Source organism: Euprymna scolopes, chromosome 4 (genome assembly GCF_053919585.1).
Source record: "Euprymna scolopes isolate OS-2025 chromosome 4, ASM5391958v1, whole genome shotgun sequence".
Taxonomy (NCBI): Eukaryota; Metazoa; Mollusca; class Cephalopoda; order Sepiida; family Sepiolidae; genus Euprymna; species Euprymna scolopes.
The window spans coordinates 99,347,704-99,375,531 of record NC_136485.1 but is presented as its reverse complement, the minus strand read 5'-3'; the positions used below and the strand labels follow the sequence as shown (position 1 = coordinate 99,375,531).

At 33.4% G+C, this 27,828-nt stretch overlaps 2 protein-coding genes across 2 annotated transcripts in view; one reads left to right on the top strand and one right to left on the bottom strand.

Annotated features, from left to right (window-relative positions):
* LOC145269157 (uncharacterized) overlaps positions 1–21,043 on the bottom strand; it is a 32,548-nt gene extending 11,505 nt beyond the window's left edge. The window contains exon 1 of the mRNA XM_080124767.1: positions 20,751–21,043. Within this exon, the coding sequence (XP_079980893.1) occupies positions 20,751–21,043 (293 nt within the window). The remainder of the gene's footprint in view (positions 1–20,750) is intronic.
* Positions 21,044–21,185: 142 nt separating this feature from the next.
* LOC145269153 (28S rRNA (cytosine-C(5))-methyltransferase-like) overlaps positions 21,186–27,828 on the top strand; it is a 62,916-nt gene continuing 56,273 nt past the window's right edge. Inside the window, exon 1 of the mRNA XM_080124761.1 lies at positions 21,186–21,517. Within this exon, the coding sequence (XP_079980887.1) occupies positions 21,341–21,517 (177 nt within the window). The 5' untranslated portion in view covers positions 21,186–21,340. The remainder of the gene's footprint in view (positions 21,518–27,828) is intronic.

Here is a 27,828-nt window from a genome sequence, read left to right as displayed (position 1 = left end):
AAGTGACCTGTTGGATTTGCTACTCACTTTCCGCTACAATAATCATGTGTTGGCAGACATCAAGTAGGCCTTTTTGATTATCTGCCTGAAGCTGGAATCAGATAAGAACAGGTTCTGTTTTTTTTGTTTTTTTGAAGGATGGCGAACGACTACGTTGTTTTACGTACAACACAATCATTTTTGGGTTTGCTTCCAGTCCTTTTATCTTAAATTATGTTCTCCGGAATCATGCTGCACAATTTCCCATGGATAACTGCAGATTTATGATGGAAAAATCGCTTTTACGTAGATAATCTCATCATGTCTAGTGATAGTCCAGAGGAGTTGTGTGGATTATACACTCTCTCTCGGGAGCGGTTACATCAAGGAGGCTTCGAACTAGGGTGGGATGTGCTGGTTCCATCTGAATTTTTTTCCTTATGGAAGAAACTTTCTTCAGATCTCTCTGGATTGGGGACCATTTCCTTTCCCCATAAGGCACTCAGTGAAAGTGAACCTGGCGAACTCTTCCTGTTTTGTGATGCTTTCCCGGAAGCGTATGGGTTCGCAGCATATGTGGTTCAGAAGTGTCGATCTTGTTTGGTATTTGCTTTGAAAAGGAAAACATTTCCTACTCTGGAGCTCATGGCTGTATTCCTGGCCATGAAGTGCCTGCCTACGATTCTAAGAAACTTTGGAGAATTCACTCACTCTGAGATTAACGTAGCCACAGATTCTCAAGTGGTCCTCTCTTGGCTTATCTCGAGAACCATCGTGAGCAAGAACCTGTTTGCCCGGAATACGCTGAAAGATATCCAGCAGATGAGCGTTGAATTGGAAGCCACACTCAGTTTGTATCCCTCATTTCGGTACATTCCAACGGCAGAGAACCCCACTGATTTGATCACAAAGAGAATGACGCTGGAAAGGTTCAAAACTTGCTTCCAATTCTGGTGCTATGGTCCAGGTTGGTTGAGTGGTGGCACCACATCGTGGGCTACTCAAGACTTGCCATGCCTCAACAAACGCAGCCAAGGTATAGCTCGTGCGTCTTGCCCCTAGAAAGGTTCTCTTCATTTAATAAACTCTTCAGAGTGACTTCCTTAGTCCTGAAATTTATCAATTGCTTGCGTCAGTTAGAAGTTGACAGTGAAAAACTGGCAGCAGTTTTGCTCATGCAGACGATGCAATGCCAGATATATGCTGAGGAACTAGATTTTTTGCTAGATCCCTCGGGCAAGATGGTACCTGGGTTGGTGCGGGACCTTGATTTGTTTATTGATGAAGGTCTAATCAGGTCAGGTGGCAGAATTTGTAGATCTCTCCATTTTAGCAGGGAGGTTAAACACCCTATTCTGTTGGTGGTGCAAAGAGTCACCTGGTTACCAAGCTTATCATAATGGATGTGCATGCAAGGTACCAGTTTCCCAAAGGGAGTGCAACCTTGAAGTTGATTGGGAAGCTTGCGTGCCTTAATGACTCCAAGAGCTAAGCCGGCGGGAGATTCATCTCCTGGCAGGGCCACTCATGCCGGACAGGTCGACGGGTAGAGGCCAGACTCAGAGCACTCCACCTACCTTCTGGGGAAGGTTGGGCATGGGACCAGCACCCTCACCTCGGAAAAAAGAACTTGCTACAAAAGCATCCTTAACAAAAACCCAAGAAACTTTGGTTCTGAGCAAGGAAGGTTCTGCACCTGCAAAAAGAATGAAGTGCTGTGGTCAAAGACGAAAGGATGCTTCAGTGCCGAAAACCCTCTTATCGACCAGGATAACCACCAACATTGCTACATGGAACGTCAAAACCATGTAAAGACACCAATGCCCACGACCTTTGGAAGGAAATAAAAGACATCCTTAGGGAAACATGCCAGGAAGTGCTTGGGCCAAAGAAGAACCAACACAAAGACTGGATCTCTATGAACACCTTACAGAAGGTTCAAACCAGAAGACTCAAGAAAAAGGCAGTTAATGAGAGCCGTACAAAGGGCAGCAAAATGACAGTCAAAGCAGAATATACAAGAGCCCACAAGGAAGTGAGGGAAAGCGTAAAGAAAGACAAGAGAAACTATATAGACAGCCTGGCAGGAGAAGCAGAAGAAACAGCTTACCACAGCAACATGAAAGACCTGTACATGATAACTGAAAAGCTAGCAGGTAAGTATAACAGACCAGAGCAACCGGTTAAAGACAAGCAAGGACAAATCATCACAAACTCTGAAAAACAACTTGAGAGATGGGTGGAACATTTTGAGGAATTTCTCAACAAACCAGCTCCTGAGAACCCTCCAGACATTACTGAAGCAGATACTGATATTGACATTGACTGTGATCCACCAACAATCACTCGTGCCATCAAGAAGATGAAAAATGGCAAGGCAGCCGACCCAGATGGAATTCCAGCAGAAGCCCTCAAGACAGATGTAGAAACAACAGCTGGCGCTCTTTGAGAAGATCTGGGAACAGGAAGAGGTACTGACAGATTGGAAGGACGGACACATAATAAAGCTGCCCAAGAAGGGAAATCTTAGGAATTGTGAGAACTATAGAGGCATCACTCTTTTGTCAGTACCAGGGAAGGTGTTCAACCGGATTCTGTTGGAGAGGATAAGAGATGCAGTGGATGTTAGTCTCAGGGATCACCAGGCGGGCTTCACGTGGGACAGATCCTATACAGACCAGATCTCCACGCTGCGCATCATAGTTGAACAGTCTCTGGAGTGGAATTCCTCGTACATCAACTTCGTGGGTTTCCTCAAGGCTTTTGACAGCATACACCGCAACACCTTGTGGCAACTTCTCCAACACTATGGGATCCCAGAAAAGCTGACGAGAGTTATCATGGAGTCATATGAGGGAATGACTTGTCAGGTTGTACATGGGGGACAGTTGACACGACGTTTCAACATAAAGACTGGTGTACGGCAGGGATGCCTTCTATCGCCGTTCTACGACTGGGTGATGAGGCGGACAATGAATGGATGGAGGGATGGCATCCAGTGGACCCTCTGGACTCAGCTGGATAACCTTGACTTCGCTGATGATCTCGCTCTGCTCTTCTATAAGCAACAACAAATGCAGAGCAAGACCTCTAGACTGGTCATCCACGCTTCTCAAGTTGACCTCCACATACACCCTAACAAGACCAAGATCCTGAAAATCAACGCATTCAGCAAAGAGGCAGTGGAGCTGGGCAACAAAAACTTGGAAGAGGTTGAGACCTTCACATACCTTGGGAGTGTGATAAACCAGCAGGGAGGAACAGATACAGATGTTAAGACCCGTATTGGAAAAGCAAGAGCATCTTTCATAGCCCTCAAGAACATCTGGCAATCCAACCTGATCACTTCTTGCACAAAAATCTGACTGTTCAATTCCAACATCAAATCAGTACTACTGCATGGAGCAGAAACGTGGAGAACAACAAAGACCACCATCAGAAGAGTGCAGACTTTCATAAACTCATGCCTTTGAAGAATGCTAAGGATCCACTGGCCATCAGTAATGCAGATCTCTGGGAGAGAACTAACCAAGTACCAGCAGAAGAAGAGATCAGAAGAAGGAGATGGCGATGGATCGGACACACCCTGAGGAAACAACAAATGAATATCACACGCCAGGCCCTGACCTGGAACCCTCAAGGAAAGAGGAAAAGAGGCCGACCAAAAAACACCTGGAGAAGAAACCTGGAGGTAGACGCTAAGCTGACCAGCTACTCCTAGAGGGAGTTGGAGCAAATCGCCCAGGACCGTGGACGTTGGCAGGCAGTTGTGGATGGCCTATGTCCCACCAGGGGCTCAAAGCTTAAGTAAGTAAGTATGCTAAGTGCCAGCACTTAGGGATTGCATCCACTTTAGCGGAACTGACGTTGTGGGTACTGGGTGCCAAAAGGCAGATAGGCAGTGAAGATGATTCTGACTTCATGCACTCTGTGCCGAAGGTATAATGCCAGACAGGTCTTGCCACCCAATATAGCTAACTTGCCTGCATCCCGTATTGAACTGGAAGTTCCCTTCAAGCATACAGGAGTGGATTTCACCGAACACCTTTGGGTAAGGCAAGGGTTGGAGATGAAAATGTATCTACTGATCTTCACGTGTCTCAGTGTCAGAGCTATACACATCGAAGTGATACCTGACATGAGTGTGTTGGCCTTTCTGCAGGCATTAGTGCGGTTCACAAACCTGTATGGCATCTACCATTTACAGTGATAATGCTAAAACTTTCCTAGGAGGCGGTCGATTGTTTAAAAGGTTGATGTTAAACCATGATTATCAAAAGTTATCTATCAAGTTCTGCCCCATTCCACTTTACTCACCTTGGGTGGGAGGTGTTTGGGAGAGGAGTATCCACACAATTAAGAATTGTCTTTACAAGGTGGTTGGAAAAGGTGAGATGGATTATTTTTCTTTACTTACCATCATATCGGATATCCAAAGAACTATCAATAACCGCTCTCTGACATATCGAGAATCTACAGAAACAGAGTTAGAGGCAGTAACTCCTAACATGTTTTTGAGTCCTGGGTTGCTTTTAGATCTGAACGATGAGGATTTTGCCTCCCACCCAGCTGAGAAAGGCTGCTCAGGACCATGCAGGTTTGGGACCAGTGCCTGGAGAATTTCCGCACTCTATGGTATAATGAGTACATGTTGAGCTTCTGGGAGAAACCCCAGGGGCATTCTAGAGTGCCTTTCCAAAACAGATTAAAGGTTGGGGGGATGTGGTATTGGTGAGGAGCCCACATAAGCCTAGGCCGTTTTGGGTTCTTGGGATCATTTTGGAGATGTTTTACGGAGAAGATGGGGTAGTCAGGTCAGCAAGGGTAAAAGGGAGGGGGATGCGGTGTGTATCAACTCGTTAAAAACCCCATTCCCCCTTGAATTATCCTTAAGAGGAGAGGATCAAGATGGATCCATACGGGCATCTGTTGACAGGCCTGAGGATGAGATTAACACTATTCCTCATCAATCAACACCTGCCAATGAATTAATTTGACTTTGTCCTATATGCAGTTCTCCACAGGGTAATCAGGACATGATTTGTTGCGACGGATGTGATGACTGGTGTCACTTTCAGTGTGTGGGAATCGAGTCTCCACCTCCTGCCAGACAGAAATGGTATTGTCCAAGTTGTACACCCCAGAGATGGCGGTGAGGTAGGCCTAACCGTCTCCCTGAATAATTAGTAACCAACAAAACAAAAAAAATAACCAAAAAATTATACTAACAGGTTAACTTCCTCGAGTAAGTGCATGCTTATATTTTTTGTTTTTCTTTCATTTTCTTTTTTTTCCTTTCCTGGGGAATGTGTGAAAAAAAAAGGGGGGGGGGGGTAATGATTGCTCAAGGGAGGGAGGGCAGTGTGCACTTACCTTGCTTACTAACCAAAAGAGATTGCTTTGCCTTCTTTGCCTTTTAAAGTTTTTTTTTTTTCTCCAGGTCATGATTTTGGTTATTTAAAAGGAGATTCTTTCCAGTGGTTAAGTTTTTTTTGCTTCCTTTTCTCGACTGAGCAGTCATTGGATTTTAAGGGAATATTAATTTTTTTTCACAACACACAATTACCAAACTTTTTACAATTTTACATAGTAAATTTTTACTTGGTTTCCATCTTACAACTTTTAAAGGCTTTCGGATATGCTGAAAACGAATATTGCATTTAAATTTTCTGCAAATAAGTAGTTTTATGAATGTTGAGCAATAGGGACTGCCAAAATTCACCACAGAATTACCCCACCCTATATGTAACACTATGTAACTTTATTATGAATTAATATTATCAGTATAACTTTTGTTCCATTTAAAAGAAGGGCAAAATAAACTAGTAATAATTTAAAAAAAATTTTTCATCGAACAAATATAATGCAATTGCGAGACGAAAATCGTGTTTACATAATTGGCACTTTAAAATAACGTTCCCATGTAGTAGACATTCCGAACGTGAAAACATACTCGTGTTTAATAAATCTAGCAAAAATCAACTAATGGTCAGATTTTCGTGAAATTTTTGATACTTATCCATTTTAGAATGAAATTACATATAAAATGCAGTTTCCATAAAATATATGAAGGGAAATATTTTTTTAGTGCATGTCCCCCCTCCCCACACCACTATTTATTTTTTCTAAATTTGAACAAAATATATTTAAATCTATCGAAATTTCTATTTATTATGAAACAGAGTTCAAATAAGTAAAAAATATTTAATACACGTATTGAACAAAAATTTACCTTGAAGTTGCAATTAAAAATATGATATCAATTTAATATTATGTTTTTTTAAATAGCGTTTTTTCGAATTAATATATACTATAATCAGTTGAACTGCCAAGAAAAAGAAACTTCATAAACATTAATTAATTTTTAAAAGATTAAAAGATTAAAATTCCATTATTTCAAAATGTTCCATTACAACATAGATTTTTAATTAATTGTGTTTAATTTTTTTTTTAAATATTAACTTTTTACATAAACATAGCTCTCGTCAGCTATTTTATCGCCAGATTAAAACTGATTTGAAAATATTATTGCAAATATTAAGCATTTTGTAGGCCCCCCCCTCATATTTTCTAGTCTCTTTTTACCGAACAAAATATGGAAGCCCCTAGGTAAGAAAAAAAAACATTCAGTAAAACCGTATTTCATATTTAATATACGAATGTTTATAATATTATTAATCATTAAACTGTGTTAATCTTAAAACCTAACAAAATTATAACAAAGATTAATTATTAATTGCAGTTTGAAGAAGATAAACAAAGGTTTTTAAAAAAATCGGTGCTAATGCAGAAAGTGATCTGTAGGCACTACCAAAAGTCACCACAGGATTACCCTCCCCCCTATATGTAAAACGATGTAACTTTATTATAAATTAATATTATCAGGATAACTTTTGTACCATTTAAAAGACGGGCAAAATAAACTAGTAATAATCAAAAAATATTTTTTTTCATTGAACGAAAATAATGAAATTGCAAGACGAAAATCGTGTTTACATAATTGGCACTTTAAAATAATGTTCCCATGTAGTAAGCATTTTGAACATGAAAACATACCTTATCCATTTTAGAATGAAATTACATATAAAATGCAGTTTCCGTAAAATATATGAGAAAATATATTTTTTAGTGCGTGCTCCCCCCCCCCACATATTTATTTTTTCGAAATTTGAACAAAATATATTTAAATCTATCGAAATTTCTATTTATTATGAAACATAAGAGTTCAAATAAGTAAAACATTTATTTTTTAAAAATTTAAATACACATATTGAACAAAAAATTACCTTGAAGTTGCAATTAAAAAAATGATATAAATTTAATGGTTTTTTTTCGAGTTAATATATACTATAATCAGTTGAATTGCAAGAAAAAAAAAACTTCTTAAAAATTAATTAATTTTTAAAAGATTAAAACCATTAAAATTAGGAACCCGGGATTTTTGAAAAATCTACATCATAGTAAATAATGGGCAGTCAACGATTCCCCCACTATCAAACAATCATGAGGCTGCTTGCACGGCAACTGACAAGGCTAATCTGCTTGCTAGTCGGTTTGCCTCCAACTCCACACTGGACCTGGCACACCACTCCCTCCCTGACTTTCTTTTGCGGACAGACGCCACACTAGACAATCTGAAAATCACCCCTTCTCAGGTACATGCTATTATAAAAAACCTAGACACCACAAAAGCATGTGGACCAGATCTCATCCCGGCTGTGCTATTAAAAAAATGCTCTGCCGAGGTTGCTCCAGTTCTCTCCAAACTTTACAATAAATGCCTTAACGAATCTTGCTTTCCCGACTGCTGGAAAACTGCTTCTGTGGTACCAGTCTTCAAGAATTCTGGTGAAAGAACTGACCCACTAAATTATCGCCCCATTAGCCTCCTCCCGCTTTTCACCAAAATATTTGAGTCCTTAGTTAATCAAGCCCTAGTCCAGCACCTAACAGCTGCTACACTCTTGACTGACAAACAATATGGATTCAGGCAAGCCCGTTCAACAGCAGATATCTTAACTGTAGTCTCTGAACGTATATACCGTTCATTGGACAAAACAGGAGAGGGTAGAGTGGTAGACATTGATATATCTAAGGCTTTTGGCAGGGTATGGCATGATGGTCTTCTAAGGAAAATTAGATCAAATGGTATCACTGGAAGAATACATAATGTAATTAAATCTTTCTTAAGTAAGAGAAAAATCCAAGTTGTCCTCGACGGTCGTACATCTAAACATAATTGCAGGAATATACCAGAGGTCTATCCTTGGACCTCTATTATTCCTGATATTCATAAATGACCTCCCTGATAAAATTGTTTCGGAGATGGGTATATTTGCCGATGACACCACTCTCTATAACGGATATGAGGGGAAAACAAATGAACACATATCTAAGGAAATGGCAGAAACACTAGAGGATGACCTCCAATCTGTAGTGGAATGGGGACAAAAATGGATGGGTACATGCAATGCTGCCAAGACTAAGCTTGTTTCCTTCAATAACTACAAGAAACCTTCTCTACCACCAATAGCAATGGCCAAGAACACATTGCCTGAAAGTACTTCTTTTAAACTCCTCAGCCTAACGTTTACAGGGAACACGAACTGGAATAGATACATTGAGAGCATTGCCAAGGCTGCTGCAAAGAAGGTTGGCTCTCTCTACCGTGCTAGAAAACTTCTTATGCCTGAAAGTATCCTGTACCTCTATAAGGTCACCATTCGCCCATGTATGGAGTATTGTTGTCACATTTGGGCTGGTGCATCTGCTGCTTGTCTCTCATTCCTGGACAGGGTTCAAAAGAGAGTTGCCAACCTGATAGGTCCTGAACTGTCATATTGCATCCCTCTGCCTGTTCTACAAATACTTTAATGGTGAATGCTCTGACGAACTGCAAACACTTGTACTTCCTCGATGTAACTACCCCCGACAAACCCGACAAGCAACTAAGTCTCACCCCTTATCAGTAGAGATCCCTAGATGTAAGAAAGCCTTTTACTCTAATAGTTTCTTTCCCAGAACTGCAGGTCTTTGGAACTCCCTTCCGGAATTTTGCTTTCCCAACTGTACTGATATGCAGAAGTTCAAGTGTAATGTGAACAAACATCTCCCTTCATAATGCCCCTGCAAATTATGTCCCTGATAGTAGCCCCCTACTTCAAAGTGCCTGTGCCTTGTTTGGGGTGAAAATTGAATTAAAAAAATAAATAAAGAAATAAAAATAATAATAATAATAATAATTCCATTATTTCAAAATGTTCCGTTACAACATAGATTTTTAATTGTGTTTAAATATTTTTTTAAATATTAAGTTCTAATGTAAACATGACTCTTGTCAGCTATTTTATCGCCAGATTAAAAACACTTTGAAAATATTATTGCACAAATATTAAGCATTTTGTAGGCCCCCCCCCCTCATATTTTCTAGCCTCTTTTTACTGAACAAAATATGGAACCCTGTAGGTAACAAAAAGAACATTCAGTAAAATCGTATTTCATATATACAAATACTATTAATCGTTAAACTGTGTAAATCTCAAAACCTAACAAAATTAGGTGCTAGTGCAGAGAGTGATCTGCGCTATTTTTTAAATCGTATTTCCAAGTTTAATTAAAGTTTTATGATATATTTTTTTATTCAATTGAAAGGTTGAAGTATAGAATACATACAAAATACCCTCCCCATGTTAAGAATGGCTTTTTAAATAATAACGTTATTATTTACGTCCGGATCACTCTCTGCACTCGTACCCAAAATTATAATAAAGATTAATTATTAATTGCAGTTTGAAGAAGATAAACAAAGGTTTTAAAAAAATCATCAAGTCGTTTCTGCTTTTCCATAGTTCATATAGTTAACACAAATCTGACGTCATGGAAACATGCGGTCCAATCTTCACAATCGTTTGGCAGTCCCTAGATCCGCGCTATTTTTTAAAATCGTATTTCCACGTTTAATTAAAGTTTTATGATATGTTTTTTTTTTTATTCAATTGTAAGGTTAAAGTACAGAATAGGTACAAAACACCCTCCCCTCCCCATGTTAAGAATGGCTTTTTAAATAATAACGTTATTAGTTCAGCACGGATCACTCTCTGCATGAGTACCAAAAAATCATTAAGTCGCTTCTGCTTTTCCATAGTTCGTATAGTTAACACAAGTCTGAGGTCACGGGAACATGCACTCGGTTTTTCACATTGTTTTGGGGATATTTTTTGAGAAATATAATTTTTGATTTATTTGTGGTGGCCATAGTTTTTAACTTTTAATTTTATACAACAAAATAGATTTTTTTTATATAATTTTGAAAGAAATATTGTTCACGGACCTTTTCCAATTTTAATTTTTAACAAACAATATAAACCTTTTTACATTTTAATTTTGAAAGAAGGAAAAAGTAATAAATTTCAATTTTTTTCCAAATAATTGAAAGAGAATACACATGAAAATTTATAAATTGCAATAAAATACTCATTGATGAAATTTTGAGTTCGTCACCAAAATCCGTTTTTCATGGTAACAAAAAGGAAAGAAAAGAAAGGGGGAAAAAAGCGTTTATGGCAAATTTCTCGGAAAAGAGTAATTAGTGGAAATGAGCAAAAGAAATACAGACCCGAATAAGTTTAAAATTAAAAGAAAACGTTATCGATTGCCTTTATTTCCCAAGGCTGGGGTTAAAAAAACCCTTAACGAAACATTTAAAAATACATAAAAAAAAAAAATACAAAAGAAGACGTCAATCTTTACTTGCAAGAAAGGCTGAAAGAAAGAATATATAAAAAACGGAAAACAGTCCTTGTTTTGAATTCAGTCCTTTTAACAAAATGTTCAGTCTTTCTTTGAAAAAAAATGTTTTGTTTTTTTCTTTTCCGAAAGGACAAACAAAAAGTTTCTTTGACCTAAAATGGGAGAAAGAAGTAATTTCCTTTGTGAAGGCTCATGTGCCTTTTAATTCAAAGGGGAGAGAAGACCATAAAGCCGCTTTGGTAGGCTTTATGTATACAAATACGGAGTAAATTCTTGAAGTATGGAAGATTTCCTTTCTGAAGGGAACTTCGGTTGAAAAATCTTTCAAAGAGGGGATTTCCTTTCTAGGGGCGATATTCTGCTCATCTCGTCAGCGAAATTAAATTTTGTTCTTAGAAAAGAACTCCTCAACACACGGTAGTTTCCTTCGTTAGTCCTTTGAGAATAATAATTTACCAGTTGTAAGACTCGTTTGTCTTTTAATAACAGGTATTAATCTTCCAGTCGTAAGACCTTGCTGTCTTATAATGACTGAGAATAAAATAACCTTAATAGTTTAGTACCAACAAATGAAGTTCTAAACAAACGTCTTTCTCCAAAGGAGGAGAGAAAAAAAACGTAGAATTTAACGTCAAGAATCCTTTTTGACGGAGCCGAATAGCGTCCTTCTTCTTAGCCGGCTAGATTCGAACTTGCGAAAAAGCAGTGTTGCCAACTGAGGTTTTGAAAACCTGCTAGATTTGGGACATAAAATCTCCAGAAAATCGCTAGATTTTTTACTTTTCGTAACAGAGATTTTGAAAACCCGCTAGATTAACAAAAAAAAAATCTCCAAAGAAAGAAACACTAGATTTTAACTTTGTCCCTTATATATAAATTTAGTCGTTATGCAGAGTACGGAGCGTGCTTTTTTAGACATGAATTTCAAGTTAAATTCAATTTTTACGGTAGCTTTTGTTTATTAAATTGTTAGGTAAAAGTTCAGAATAATTAACAAAAAAGCCCATCCTCCCACGTTAAGAATAGGTTTCTAAATAATAAATAATAACGTTATTATTTCAGTGCAATCAGTATTCTGCATAAGTACCATACATTTTTTGTTTTTTTTCATAGGCATCACCATTTATCAAGGCCCAGTGGCCACTCGAGGATAAGGGTTAAAGAGTGTACAGTAGTCAATTGGACAATATAGTAATTGTCAGTAATGGAAATTCAGTAAATTTGTTAACTTAAGGTGAACGGCTTATCAAGAACTTGTTTACATTGGACTTGAAGACAACCATATTGTAGTCAGCTGGAAAACGGAAGACAGTTTCACAGGCATGCAGTTCTAAGAAAGAAGATTTGTTCATGGAATCTACGTTTAGGTTTAGACACAGATAAAGAGTGGGGGGAATTATTGATAGTGTTTTCAGGTAGACAAGTGTTTCTTGTGAAAGTTTGACGAGGGGGAACCATAGACTGAAGTTCAGTCGAGCACTTGCCATGAAAATAACGATAAAGCAAAGACAAACTTGCTAAATCTCTTCTGTGAGAAAGAGGTTGCAAGGAAGAAAAAAGGACATCTCTTATGAGGCTACGAAGTATATTTTGAACTCTATCAAGGCAGGATAAGTCCTTTCTAGCAGCTCCTGCCCAGATGTGGCAACAGTACTCCATCCTTGGACGAAGTTGGCTCTTATATAGATAGAGAATTGCATCAGCAGTGAGATATCTACTGGATCGATAGAAGGATCCCGCCATTTTTCCAGCGGCCTTGGCAACAGATTTGATGTACATATTCCATTTCAGATCAGGAGTAAAGGTCAAGCCCAGAAGCTTGTCAAAACATGAGGCCTCCCCAAGACGAGACCCATTCATTTCAACTGATGCCAGATGGGGATCAGAGCGTTGATGATGTAAAGATAGAAGCTTGGTTTTAGATGCATTAAAAGTAACCAACCACTCCTTTCCTCATTGTACCACGTGCTCAAGATCAGAGGAGAGAGAATCGGAGAGAACTTGGTTGTTTACTGCCTTAGATGTGCTACCATAGATGGTAGTGTCATCAGTATAAATGTCTACGAATGATGTAAGGATGTGATTTGGAAGATTATTAATGTAAATCAGGAAGAGAGTTGGGCCCAGGATGGAACCCTGAGGGACTCCAGCATTAATACTATGAGCTTCCTATTTCTGCCCATCAACTACTACTCTTATGAACCTATCAGAGAGAAATGATTTGATAATGCAGAAGACATTTCTAGCTATACCATAGCTGGAGATCTTGTGAAGTAAACCTTTATGCCATACCCTATCAAAGGTTTTTGATATGTCAGGAGCAATTTCCCTAGAAAGGTTTTCTCAATCAAGAGATTTGCTAATCCTATGAGATATAACTGTAAGCACATCTGCTGTAGATCAAGCAGAACGGAAACTATATTATGTGTCACTAAGAAGGTTATTTTTGCTGAGATGGTTGATTACTTCTCTATTTAACATAGATTACAGCAACTTACTCATGATGCACAGGAGATTTATTAGCTTGTACTGAGAGGGTGATGAACGATCATCTGAATTCTTAAATACAGGGCAAACTGATGAGATTTCCAGGGTGATGGGAAGCAATTTTCCTTATGACAACATTTAAACAGTTTTGTATGTATGGATGCTAGTTCTGGTTGAAGTTTTTTGAGTACTATAATTGGAATACCGTCAGGGCTGGCTGCTTTACTGGAATCAAGGTTTTTGATTAGCTTGGCAACCACACATACTGATATTTTTATATCACATAGCGTGTTTTCTGATACAGGAGGAAATATTGGGGGTTGGCAGCCATTGTCGCAAAGGGTAGAATTAGCTGCAAAGTTCTTGGCAAAGAGTTTGGCTTTGTATGATGCTGACGAGATTACTTCAGGTCCATTGATGATAGTTGGGATAGAGCACACATTTCTGTTCAGGATTCTGTTTGCTATTTGCCAAAACTAGTGGGAACCAAGCCACTGCTCAGCTACTTTGGACTTGATGGACTGAGCATACAACTCTTTGCGTACTTTATTACTTTTTTTACAATGGTTGCTGGCAGTTCTGAAAGCAGCTTTAGTCTCAGTACATCTATTACGTTGCTGGCAGTTCTGAAAACAGCTTTAGTTTCAGTACATCTATTACGTTTGAAGCAATGGAAAAAGTGATTTTTGTGCGCAATGGCAGCAGCACATTCTGGAGAGAAACACGGCTGGCTGTTAGGTTTTTGCTGGAACTTTTTCGAGGGTATGAAACGGTCAATACCTACAATTAACCATTCTATCAGGATTGATACTATAGAGGACACATCCTTTTTAAATATGGAACGCAGAGGTAGATCTGATATAAATGTACGGAAGCTATTCCAGTCTGGCATAGAGTATCGATATACTATATGATGTAAAGGTACGTCTAAAGACTTTTTACATTTCATTTTTATTGATATAACAGAGTGGTCGAAAGATCCAAGTGGAGACAGAACGGAAACTCCCTAACACACACACACACACACACACACACACAATAAATTATAAGTTTCAAATTATATTCCTTGTTGAATAATAAATTGTAAATTCTAATTTACAGAGTTTAGATAAAAAAAATCAATTTTTAATTAGCTCCTAAAATGATTGTCAGATTTTATCAATGACTTTTTTCGCAGCAGTAACAGGATAAAATATTAATTATGGAAATATGTGCAGATATGAATTTGTCTGTTTATTTATCATTTTGCAAATATTAATGTATCTGACTTTTGCAAATAAATATTACCTTTTCACAAATATTAATGTGTTGCCATTTGGTTAGTGGGAGGTTTTGCTTGTGTAAGAAACAAATTATGAAATCACAACTTTTATAAAAAATTAAATTACAAATTCAAGATCATAATATCACCGAAGAAATTATTGCAAAATACAATTCAAATAAATATTTACATAATAAAAATAACAAAAAATCAACGAATAAAACTCAAAAATACATTTTAACTAAAAACATTATCACCTTATTACATGTCATGTCGAAATTAGTAAAAATTCCAAAAATGACAAAAAAAAAAAAAAAATGCTTAAAAAAGAAGATATGAAAGTTTTAGATCTTCTTTTTTAAGCATTTTTTTTTTTTGACTAGAACAAACAAACAAACAAACAAAACAAACAAAAAAACAAACAAACAAACAAAAATCCAGTTTTATGTTTCTTTTATTGCAGTCAATACTGAAATAAAAGAAACATAAAACTGCATTTTTCGACAGATTTTTTTTCTTGTAATTGTAATGTTCTACTCGATTATTTTTCAGACTTGTTGAATTTATTTTTATTAATTTCGACAATAGTGATCTTTTTACTTAAAATGCATTTTTGTATCCAATTATAATGCACAAGGATCACATCCACAAACCCCCCAGAAAACAAATTAACATTTGAAAAATAAAGTTTTAAGAAATTGCAAAAATCAGACAACAAAATAATAAGTCGATTAATTCGCTGTATCATGACTGAAAAAAGAGACAAAAATAGTTGGTAATGTTGGTCAGATAACCGTTTCAAAATACCTACCCTTAATTAATGTTATTTAAATTATTTGTCACATTATTATTTATATTTGAGAATTCAAATGTTAAAAACAATGTAATTCATGAACGATTTATTTTAATCATTTGTTTTCTTTTTTCCAAATGATTGGAACAAGTTAATTACAGTATTAATAAATTACTTTTTACCATTAAAATTTAAAATATTCTGATAAGTTGTCAGAATGATTTTCAGTTTCAACAGGACTAAAATTTGTCCATATAAGTAGAAAAGTAACTTATCTTGCCGGATCAAGTAAAGAATAGATACCCCGTAGCAGACGACGCCGCCTGGCGGTGCCAAGCGCACAATTCAACTAACACCGGTGATTTGACCTTGACATTGGCACAAGCACATGGCGTCGGTTGTTTTTAAACACGTCAAATAGCAAACATGCTCGAATATTCACCAGCATTTTTTAAAAAATATATTTACAAAACCTTTGAAGATTTAAAAGAAAAAGTATATATTTACAAAACATTTTTTTAAAATAAGTAACAAAACGAACGTATTTAAATAAAAGATATTTAAATAAACGGGTGTCTCTTTCTGTTTTGGATTTTTGCGACCAAGATTGATTTTTATGTACCGTGTTTTGGGGGGTTCTGTGTGCGTTTTTAAGACAATTCAATATTTATTCTTTAAAACATTAACTTCAGCGACAATTAATATATTTTCAAAATAATATTTTTAAATATTACATTTTTACGAATATTCGCGAGCAAGATTTTTTAAAAATAAAAGATATTTCAATAAATGGGTGTCTTTCTGAGTGCGTGTTTAATATATTTACAGAACTTTTTAATAACTATTTTATTCTTTTTATCAAACAAAAATAGAACTTTTATAATGACATATATATTATGGACTGTTTCGAAATTTTAAAATTAAAGTTAGTTTTATTTAAAAAAAAAAAAAAAAAAAGACGAGGTGTTTTTTTTCAATTAAATTATAAACTTTATTTGAACTTTCAACAAACTTTTAGACATAAAAATAGACTTTATAGATATTTTATAATAATTTTTTAAAAATATATTTAACGAAAAGTTTTTTTTTATCATTTCATTGTTGAATAAAATTTCAAAGTAATAAACGGCGAAAAAAATTTCAAAGTAATAAACGGCGAAAAAAAAAAATATTTTTGTTTGATAAAAAGAATAAAACAATTAATAAATAATAAAAAAAATTAAAAAAAACATTAGTCCATTAAGTTCAAATAAAGACTGTTTGAATAAAACTTATAAAAAAAGGTTCATTCTATACGGTTTGGGCCATTTCTTTTTTGTACGTTTTTAATACAATTCAATATTTATTTACAGTGCGATGTATGCATACTATGCCGGTGGTCAGTGAAGGAGAAATCCTTTTAGGCCGAGGCAATTTTTTATGCATAATAAAATCACAAGTATAAACAATCGAGATAAAAAAAAATATATTATTTTATTCACATATCTTTTTATAACTTTTATTTTTATAAAGATGAAATGTAGTATGGATAGATAGTGTCTAGAAATCAACGGACACACAACATCTTTGAAAATGGCTTTATCCATTTGTTACAGTATTTAAAACAAAATGGTCCAAATATTAATTTCTTTTAATACCTCGTAAAATTTTGGCTTCTTCGACTTTTGGATTTTTTTTGTCATTTAATAAATTGATCACGTGATGGTATCATGAGATTAAATCAAAATTCAATATTTAAAAATATTATTTAAAAACTATATTAATTGTCGGTAAAGTTAATGTTTTAAAGAAAGAATAATTAAATAAATACTGAATTGCATTAAAAAACACACAGAAAAAAAGAAGAATTATAAAACACTTTACATAAAAACCAATCTTTAGCACAAAAATCCGCGAAAGATAATTATTATTCTAAGGTTTATCTTCAAAAGTTTGTAAATATATTTTTTAAAAAAATTGCTGGCGAATTGACGTGTTTACAAACAACCGACGCCATGTGCTTGTGCCAATGTCAAGGTCGAATCACCGGTGTTAGTTGAATTGTGCGCCTGGCACCGCCAGGCGTCGTCGTCTGTTACTTGATCCATCTTGCCTTTGATAACATTTATTTGTTATGTTTGTTTTTTAACAACTTTTATAAATCTATGTGTATAGTAAAACAAACCTAATTTAACTTTTAAAATCCTATTAAAAAAAAAATAATTTTGCTAAAAATAAAGAATAAAAAATGCTAGTTAAAAATTATATAAGCCTGAATTAACCTATCTTGGCGATAAAAAATGAAACAAACAGGACCGCAAGTTAGGGATCCTATTTCCAGATTTTTATCATTGACTCTTCCAGTTTAATTTGTATTTTCTCTTATTGGAACGTCCTGAACCCTTATCTATTTGGAAGTGTTCACTTCACATCTACTTGCAAAGTTTTTTTTAGACTTGTTTTGACCTGGCTGCTGTTAGCTGTGTATCTTACTAATTAATGTTTGCGGGGTTTTTTTTTTTTTTTTTCCGGTTTCAATTTCTTCAAAACGAAATCTCCAGATTTTAGAGGAAAAAACCGCTAGCCGCTAGATCCAAAATTTACCCGCTAGATTTCAAACGAACTCTCCAGATCTAGCGGGAAACCCGCTAAATTGGCAACCTTGCGAAAAAAGGGCAAAAGCCCTTTCCTCCTCCCTCCAGAGGGTAGGAGTGGAGCTGGCTGCTAGAAAGCGAACTATACCGATGCTGATGGAAGTGACCTACCGGTAAAGGAATGGGTTATCCTTTACGGAGATGGTCCCGACATCCGCCTCATTCTGAGTTTGGGGAGAAGCCGTCTGACGTAGGCGGTGTTGAGGCAGAAAATTACCCTAACCCTAAAATATGCGATATGTCACAGACAGATGCTTTTACAAATATTGTGAAACAAATCACAGAATTTTACAGGGTTAACTAACCACGTGGAACTATTCTAATCATGTGGACTGTTTTTTTGTTTTTAAATTCTAATTATTTGAACTGTTTATTTTGTAAAATTCCAATTATTTGAACTGTTGAATTATCAAAAATTTGAACTGTTTATTTTGTAAAATTCTAATTATTTGAAGTTTTTATTTTGTAAAATTCTAATTATTTGAACTGTTTATTTTTTTAAATTCTAATTATTTGAACTGTTTAAAATAAAAAATAAAAATTCTAATTATTGGAACGGGTTTTTTCCCCTTAAGTAGGCACCGCCAAAAATGGCCGCAAAATCAAGTTGTTGTTTTTTAAAACTAAATTACATTTATTAAAATCCATTATTTCTGAGTAACTTTTTTTCCCAGAAAGATAAAACCCTGAATTTTATCATATAGAAAACAGAATAATGTAAAACTTTTTCTACTATTTTTAATTAAATTTTAAATGTTAAATTTTCTCAAAAAGTTAACAATTGACATTTTTTGTCTTACACAAAAAACGTACTTAAATATAAAAAAAAAAAAAAGGGTTTTTGAAATAATTAATTTATTTATTTATTGTCTAACTAAGATTTAGGATGATTTTCTAAGAGAATATGCAAAAATATTATAAGTACCTGAATTTCAAATAATTCCACTTATTCATATAGGTAACCAGATATTTCGCGTCGACGTAGAGTTCAGATCGACTCTGTTTACGTTTTCGTTTGATAAGAAGAAAACTATGGAAGACGAAACAGGCCAAAAAAACTTATTTTTCAGTGACGAAAATTTCAATGTATTATTAAGCTGAGGCTGGACAGTACCAGATGGGTGACCATTTGTATGAGTTTGGTTTTTAATGTGTATGTGTGTGGGGGCCAGGCTCCCCAAAATGGGGGGGGGGGCAATTTAAAGCAGAATAAAAAAAAATTATTTCAGCGCGTTTGGTCCACCGTAGTCGAAAGGCGGCAAACGTTTTCAAACGAGATCGAAAAAAAATGATGCTATTTTTAACACAAAGGGCACAATATTTATCGAATATTTTTTTTTGTATCGATAATTCAAAGCATGCTCTGTTTAATAATGGTCATACATTATTCGGCTCGCTAAAAAAAAATTGTTAATTTATTTATCAAAAATTTTTAAATGGCTTTTTTCGTATAAATATTAAAAAAAATTTTTTTTGTTTTGCTTAACTTAAATTAATTATTTTACTTAACATATTCACCGAATTTGACACTTCAAAACTCAAAAGCGGGATAATTAAACACAATCGAAGTTCTGATATTCAGACGTCAAAATAAGGTATGCAAACAATTTTTTTTTTTTTTTAATCTATAATTCTGTCCCTTACAACAACACAATATGTTTTGTTCAGTTTCAGATGATTATTTTAAGCATATTTGTTCCCACTTCAAAACAAGGGGGGGGGGGTTGTAAGCAAAAAAAAAAAATATATATATAAATATCGTTTATGAAAAATAAGTACACTGTTATAAAGTTCATTCTTCTCCTAATAATCGCTGAAAATTTCGTATTGATCGGATAATTACCTGATTTTTGGTAGATTTTTAAAAAGACGGTCCGTCAAAAAGTACTGACCTGCCCCCCCCCCCCAGTTTTGGCGGTGCCTACCCTTAAGTTAACAACTGGGCACTTTATTGAAGGGGTAATTTTCTGCCTCGACACCGCCTACGTCAGACGGCCTCTCCCTGAGCTCAGAACGAGGCGGACGTTGGGACCATCTCCGTAAAGGTTATCCAAGGAATGCGTTCCTTGACCCAAATGGCGAGATGTTGAATGTGTATGAATAAAAAAAATAAATAAATAAAAATTATTTCTCTATTAAAAATCTCAACATCATGCGATTTAATAATAATCACGTGATTCAATTTTGAATTAGAAAAAAAAAATCACATTATTTCAAATTATAAAAATTTCTTTTTATATTGCTTTTAATTAAAATAAAAAGTTTTGGTAAAACTATACAAACACCGTGACAGCGAATTAACCCTAACCCTAACCCTAACCCCAACCCTAACCCTAACCCTAAACCTAACCCTAAACCCTAACCCTAATCCTAACCCTAACGCTGTCACGGTGTTTGTATAATAATACCAAAGTTTTCATAGTTTACAATTATAAATATTCATATTTAAATTTGTTTTCTATTTTCCGATAATTTAACATTTCTATTTATCTCGTTTATCATTTAAAAAAAAGAAAAGGTATTCATTGTTTAAAATTATTTACAAATTATTTTCATGGTAAACGGTGACTACAGGAATTTAGTTCCTTTTAAGCGATAAAGGGTTCGAGATTATTTTTCCACCTAAACTCCAGTCTTTCCCTGATTTCTCCATTGGATTTTTACGGCAGGTGCGTGAAATAAAACGGCGTCTCCAGTTTCGGCGATAAAGTGTAGAAGTACCAAAAAAATCACTAAATAATTTGGATGACTGATCGTTTGTCACAATGTTCTGGACAATTTCATTTTAATACAATTGAAATCAAACAACGATGAAATAATTGAAAGTAGAAAATGGAAACATTCTTACTTTTTCAGGTGTGAAACTGTTGGTCCTCGATCGCCTAAAACGTTGTAAAAGTCATCAAACGACCGAGATCCGTCGTCGTCAGGATCGATAAACAGAGATTCGTGGCCGTCCTCATCACCAAGTTGAGATTCGTCGGGAATTTTTGATAATTTGTGAGATAATAACAATTGTCGAGTATCACGGCCCCCTCTGCCTCGAGCATATCCACATTTTGGGATTAAATATTGACATTGAGAGAGTTGAACGAAAGAGAAAACTCGACTTAAATGATGACACGATTCGCGAAGAAACATGACATAAGTTGGGTGAAAGGACTCCAGGAAACCATATGCTTGCTTCAGTACGGATGTTCAAAATGGATATAAAAGGTTGCGTTGAAAAATTGACTACTTAAAAAAAAGTAAAACAATTAAGCTTGTAGATTTCATGTATTATAATTTTTTATAAAGACGTATGTTTTCATCTGTGTATTTATGTTATAATGTTATAACAAAAGATAATAATAACAGGACTGTAAAATTTTGCTAAAAAGAATCTATTATGATACTGTAAATATTCCATAGTAAACTTTTGATTGTAAACTTTCCCACATGAAGGTGGGAAACTCGGCAATACTTTCCCAATCCAAGGTGTCAGCCATTTATTTCTCACGTGTTTCCTACAGAAAAATGTCTGATAATTTATACGTTCAAGCAGCAAATATTTTTACAAAAGCATCTGCTAAACACGCTTCGATAAAATCTCTTGTGTTTGCATCTGAATATGAGGTAAGAAAGAATACTTATTTTTGTAATTATTTTTATTTGTGAGTTTATTTTTCTGCCATTTTTATTTTTACCGTGCTGAAATAATAACGTTCTAAACATGGGAAGGGCAGGGTGTTTTGTAACTTTTGTAAGAATTAACAATATTTTGTATAGTTTTTTTTTTTTATTTTTAACTCCTTTTCCCTAACTTGCCGTGTTCAACAGTCTGGCGCCATTTGTAATTTTCAAATACATCGGTAAACTGTATGTTTTTCTAGATGAATAAACATAAAGGTAAATGTTTATTTAACTAACAGAACACGACCAATAAAATTTGTTTTTTTCTTTTATAGGTTTTCGGAGTTTGTATTACTGTACACATAGATTCGAAAAAGTTGTAAAAAAACAAATATATAACAAATAAATATTATCAAAGGCAAGATAAGTTACTTTTCTACCAAACTGGATACATTTTTTTGTTTTTATTCAATGTAACATGTTTATTCAGCTCGAAAAACATGCAGTGTTTACCGATGTATTGGAAAATTCAAAATGGCGCCCGCCCGACACTCTCTTTAACATGGTAAGTTTTGGAAAAGGTGTCATAAATAATAAACTAGATAGAATACTATTTAAAAAACACCGAATATATGTCAACTTATGTCACAGTAACATATAATGAGCGAATTTCTAACAGTATTTTATCTAGTTTATTATTTATAACATCTTTTCCTGAACTTACCGTGTTAAAGAGTGTCGGGCGCCATTTTGAATTTTCCACGGTAAACACTGTATGCTTTTCGAGCTGAATAAACATGTTACATTGATTAAAAACACGAAAAATATATCCAGTTTGGTAGAAAAGTAACTTATCTTGCCTTTGATAACATTTATTTGTTATATATTTGTTTTTTGTTTTTTTTGTTTTTTTGACAACTTTTTCGAATCTATGTGTACAGTAATAATACAAACCCGGTTTTCGGGGTCGCTGACAATGAATCTGATATTCAAACCCGTCGCAAATTTACCGTTTGCATGGTATTAACCCCTGAACCCTCGCACTATTTTGTACCAACTTACCGCTATCGTTTATGCTATTCTTACATGATGCGTTCGCGCATGGACGCGTGTAGTAAGGTGATTTGTCACATCACGGAAGAATTTTTTAGCAGACATTTAAAATAACAAGAAAGTTTTCAAAAACAACAAAATGTGGTTCATTTTTCTGTGTAACGTAGGTTTTGATGCTTTTTAATTGATCTAAAAAAAAAAAATTTAGTTTTCACGAGCGGTCTACAAAAGCATTTTGGTAATCTGGAAGAAAGAGAGGGCCTGCCGCCTGTTTCCCGGGGTTGCCAGACTTTTAAAAATATTTAAAGCCAAATTTTGCAGGAAAAAAAGCCAAATTCTAAAGCGAAACCACAATTTTTAAGTAAAAAAAAGCCAAAAAAAAAAGCCAAATTAGAAATTAAAGAAAAATTGACTATATTGAAGTTTTTAACTCCTATATTGGCTGTATTTTTTTTACTATATTAGTTTTGTAGTATTTTTATTGACAAAGATGTTACCTATGAAATTGAAACTGAAAAATATACCCCCTCCGAACACATTTTTAAGTAAAAAAGGCCAAAAAAATGCCAAATTGGAGATTAAAGAAAAATTGACTATATTGAAGTTTTTAACTAAATTCTGCAGTTTTTCCTGTATTAGTTTTGTAGTGTTTTTATTGACAATTACGTTTGTATATCTTAGAAAAACCTGTGTATTTTCGAATTTAGAGTGAGAGATCAGTCTCAGATATAAACATAGAGTGATCACCCATTTTAACATGATAGCATTTTAAGGGCATATAACCAGAATTTCATCTGCGAAAGGAGATATACAAGATTATTAACTTAAATTATTTAAATATAACATTTTCACATGTTATTTTTCTTTAACATCCTCCAGTACGATTTAAAAAATATAGACTTATGTTTCACAGTGTGAATTTATTTATCTAAATATATTTTTTAATTCCCTTAAAAATATATCAAATAGGCTACGGTTTCAATTTCATAAAGAAGGAAAATTAAGAAAATAAAACAGAGGAAAAGCACAAACATTTGAGAGTCAACATCTTCGATATAGCTGAAAAATGTGTTCAAAATACTTTTCATTAATTACTATCACAGATTGGATATAACGACAAACACAAAAATCATGAGAAAATGAAGAAGTGAGTTGGGCTTTTACATAAATAAGGTTGAACTAAAGTTTATTTTTAGAAAATATAAAAAAACATCAAAACAAGAATAAAACGAATATTGAATTAAAACACAGCTATGAACATAAATGTTTGTGATAGTTCATGTGAATAGAATTTCAGAGCAGAGGTAAATGTGGTATAAAGGTAACAGAAATATAACTTGTCCAAAAAGTTCAGTTTTTCTGATTTGTTTATATATATAATCGGAAAAAGTCAATATAAAATTTTACCGCTACCATATTTACCTGAATTTAATTATTTTTTTTTTAATCTTGATAATCGCTGGCAGCTACTGCTTTTAATTTTTCTGTACTAAAATAATTTTTATTTGTTAAAAACATGTTATTATACAGAAAATTGTCAAAATTGATCTATAAATGTTCATTTACAAATAAGTAAATGAAACGTTTAATAATAATAGGAATGTTGGGTAAAGATCATTTAGAACACCTATTAACATTTTGAAATATAAAAACAATTAAGAGTTGCAGCATGTTAAAATTATACCGTCGATAGATAATTAAGTCCTACTGCATTTGGTATAAGTAATTTATTTTGTTTGTTTTTTGTTTAAAGATTAGGATAATTATTGAGTGGAATTTTAATTATTTTATCATAGTTTTATGATTTGCAAATACGTAAAATTGGGGAGATAAGATTTTTGGTGTAGATACCTATTTTTGCCTAATGCATAATTATATCAAAGAGTTTTCTTAATTTATTTGGAAGTGATATTTTCACCTGTGTATTTTTAGGGACAAGCTCTAGGATAACATTAAGAAGTTTGTCAAATTAAAATGAAATTATATCTATATTTTAAAGTAGATGAGGACCCTCAGCTATCCCTCCTAAAAATGTAATTCTACTTTTTTTCAAAAGATTACTTGTGAACATCTAGAAAAGGAATATTTTATAATTTAAATTAAGTAATTAGTTTCGCATATACATAAAATGATCCTTCATTTTCGGGCCATCATAACTTTTTTCTATCTCTAAGTCTAACTGGCAAAATTGTAAAACCAAATATAAAAACCAAAGATAAATTCTGTGCCTTAAGGCACAGAATTTATCTCCTATAATTATATACCCCAATTTAGAAGAATTTTTCTTTCATCGACTAAGGACAGACTAGATAAAGTTAGGTCATCAGAGCAGGTACTACACTTTAATATAAGCATTGATTGACAACGGGGACAGATTACATAAAAAAGATGTTTATAAATGTTTGTTTTTTTACGATTATGACATTAGTAACCATTTGGAGTTAGCATCTATTTAGTATTACACATGAAATATGAAAAAAACACTTAAAATGAGTAAACATGTGAGTATAATCGACATATTTCTAAGATGACAGCATAATTGAAAGTTATTATCACATCTACTTGCCATTTTTACTAGTACCATTTTTACTAGTGCCATTTTTTCCATACCATATTTGTACATAAGTTTCTATTTGTCAATCATATTCTTAAAAGAATTATGTCAGTCATCAGAAGACCAAATTTAATCAGGGTTTTGGAGGTATCAACTTAAAATATCTCTAAAATATTGATAAATTTAATTTTAGTCATAACTCTAAAACTAGACTTTGTTTCCAAGAACAATCTATGCGTCATTATTAAGACAAATATGTCTATTAATCCAAGATAGTTAGAAAATCTATAATTATTGACTTTTAATGAAACTTTTGGGACTACTCAGGAAAAAGTATATGAATACTTAAAAAATATTCATTTTAAATAGCTATAGTTATAAGTTTTCAAATTTCTATAAATTCAAAATAAATTGATTCAATTAATTTCAAAACACTACTTTTAAAGAATTTCAAACGAAAAATACAAGAATTAATTATTTCAGAGGAAATATACTCAGTGACCTAATTGGCAGAGACAAGGCGCCAGCACTAAAAAAATGTCCCCAAAATGGTTTCATACTCAACTGTGAACTCTTTGAAAGGGTCCATATAGACATTTAGTAAATAACTGTGAAACCGGATTAAACATTTAGGTGTGATATTCCCTTAGTGCGAGAGGGTGGGGTGTGGTGGTGGTGGTGGTGGTGGTGGTGGTGGTGGTGGAGGCGGCTTTATTCTTTAGAAAAGGATTTTTTCCTGATATGACAAATGTTAGTCAGACTGTTTCCTCATGTAAATCCATGAATGGGAGTGGGAGGTCAAAAGTTTTTTTTTTAATCTACAAGTTTTGACATCCAACCAACTGTTTAAATTACTTTATTATAACTTTTTCTTTAATAATCCATATTTAATAAATATTTATATAAAATTATCAGAAAAAAGCCAAATTTGAAGCCAAAATTGAAAAAAAAGCCAAACAAAAATTTAAAAAGCCAAACTGCTTTAAAAAAAGCCAAATTCGTGAAATTTGGCTTTAAAAAAGCCAAGCTGGCAACCCTGGGCGTTTGACTATAGGTGGCGTTATAGGTGTATCAGAATTTTTGTAGGAATTTTTGACACCCCTAACACGAAACTGCGAATAAAATATAAAAATCTCGTAATTTCTCTGTTAAAAGTGGGTTGTTTATTTTCTTTATGGATTATACTTCCAAAATAAACTATTAAAGTTGTTTTAAAAGTAATAAAAGTATTTATTTATTTATTTTTAAACAGTAATGAATTTTACGAACTCAATATTTTTCAGTTTTTAAACTTTAAAAATCTATAAAAATTTTTCTATTGGTTCTATTTTTACGATATTTTCAGGGTCAATGTGAAATTTTATGCTCTTTCCGATAAACCGAATATAATATTTTAGACAAACGTTTTTTTCTTTAATTCACGCCCCCCTCCCATTTTCAAGGGTCTATTAAAAAGTAAATAATTAATTTACTCACCAAAGTGTTATATATCACAAATTGAAGAGAAAAGGTCAATAAATAATATATTCAAATTTAAAACAAAAAAGTAGTGTTTTTTAGAAATTTACCTGTAAAGTTCGAGGTTTAAAACCTTTTTTTTTAACCACATTGTTTTGTTTTTTTTTGTTTTTTTTGTTTGTTTTTTTTAATGAAACCTTGGTCCTTGCTCCTTTAATTGAAAAAAAAATTAGGACTTGAATTACATTTTTCGAGTAGTTATAAGCTTGGAAAGACAGGGGGTCGAAAAATTCACGCCTCCCATTTTGAAATGTCTATTAAAAAGTAAATAATTAATTTACTCACCAAAGTGTTATATATCACAAATTGAAGAGAAAAGGTCAATAAATAATATATTCAAATTTAAAGCAAAAAAAAGTAGTGTTTTTTAGAAATTTACCTGTAAAGTTCGAAGTTTAAAACCTTTTTTAAAAAAATAACCACGTTGTTTGTTTTTTTTTTTTAATGAAACCTTGGTCCTTCCTCCTTTTGATTGAAAAAAAAAAAATATTAGGTCTTGTATTACATTCTTCGAGGAGTTATAATCTTGGAAAGATGAGGTGGAATTATTCACTATTTTTCACGAAATTTCTGACACACCTAGTGGCGTTACTGTCTGTCAACCCAGTTACAGAAGCACAAAATGTATATAATGGCACCCTTGAAATAAAAATGTTTTTGTTATATTTTAATTTTAAACATTGTAACGTAATCCCCCATTAAGGAGTGTTAGAACTACGCTGAGGTAGCTTTGTATTCCCTGGTGACGCCAGATAACCCAAGGATTTAAGATAGAGAAGAACATGTTTTTAACATATTGGAAATACATATATATATATATATATAAATATACTATATATATATACTATATATATATACTATATATATGTGTATATATATATGTATATATATACTATATATATCTACTATATATATACTATATGTATACACATGTACTATATATATACTATATATATACTATATATATATATATATACTATATATATATACTATATATATACCATATATATATATACTATATATATATACTATATATATACTATATATATATATACTATATATATATACTATATATATACTATATATATATATACTATATATATATATACTATATATATACTATATATATATATACTATATATATACTATATATATACTATATATACTATATATATACTATATATATACT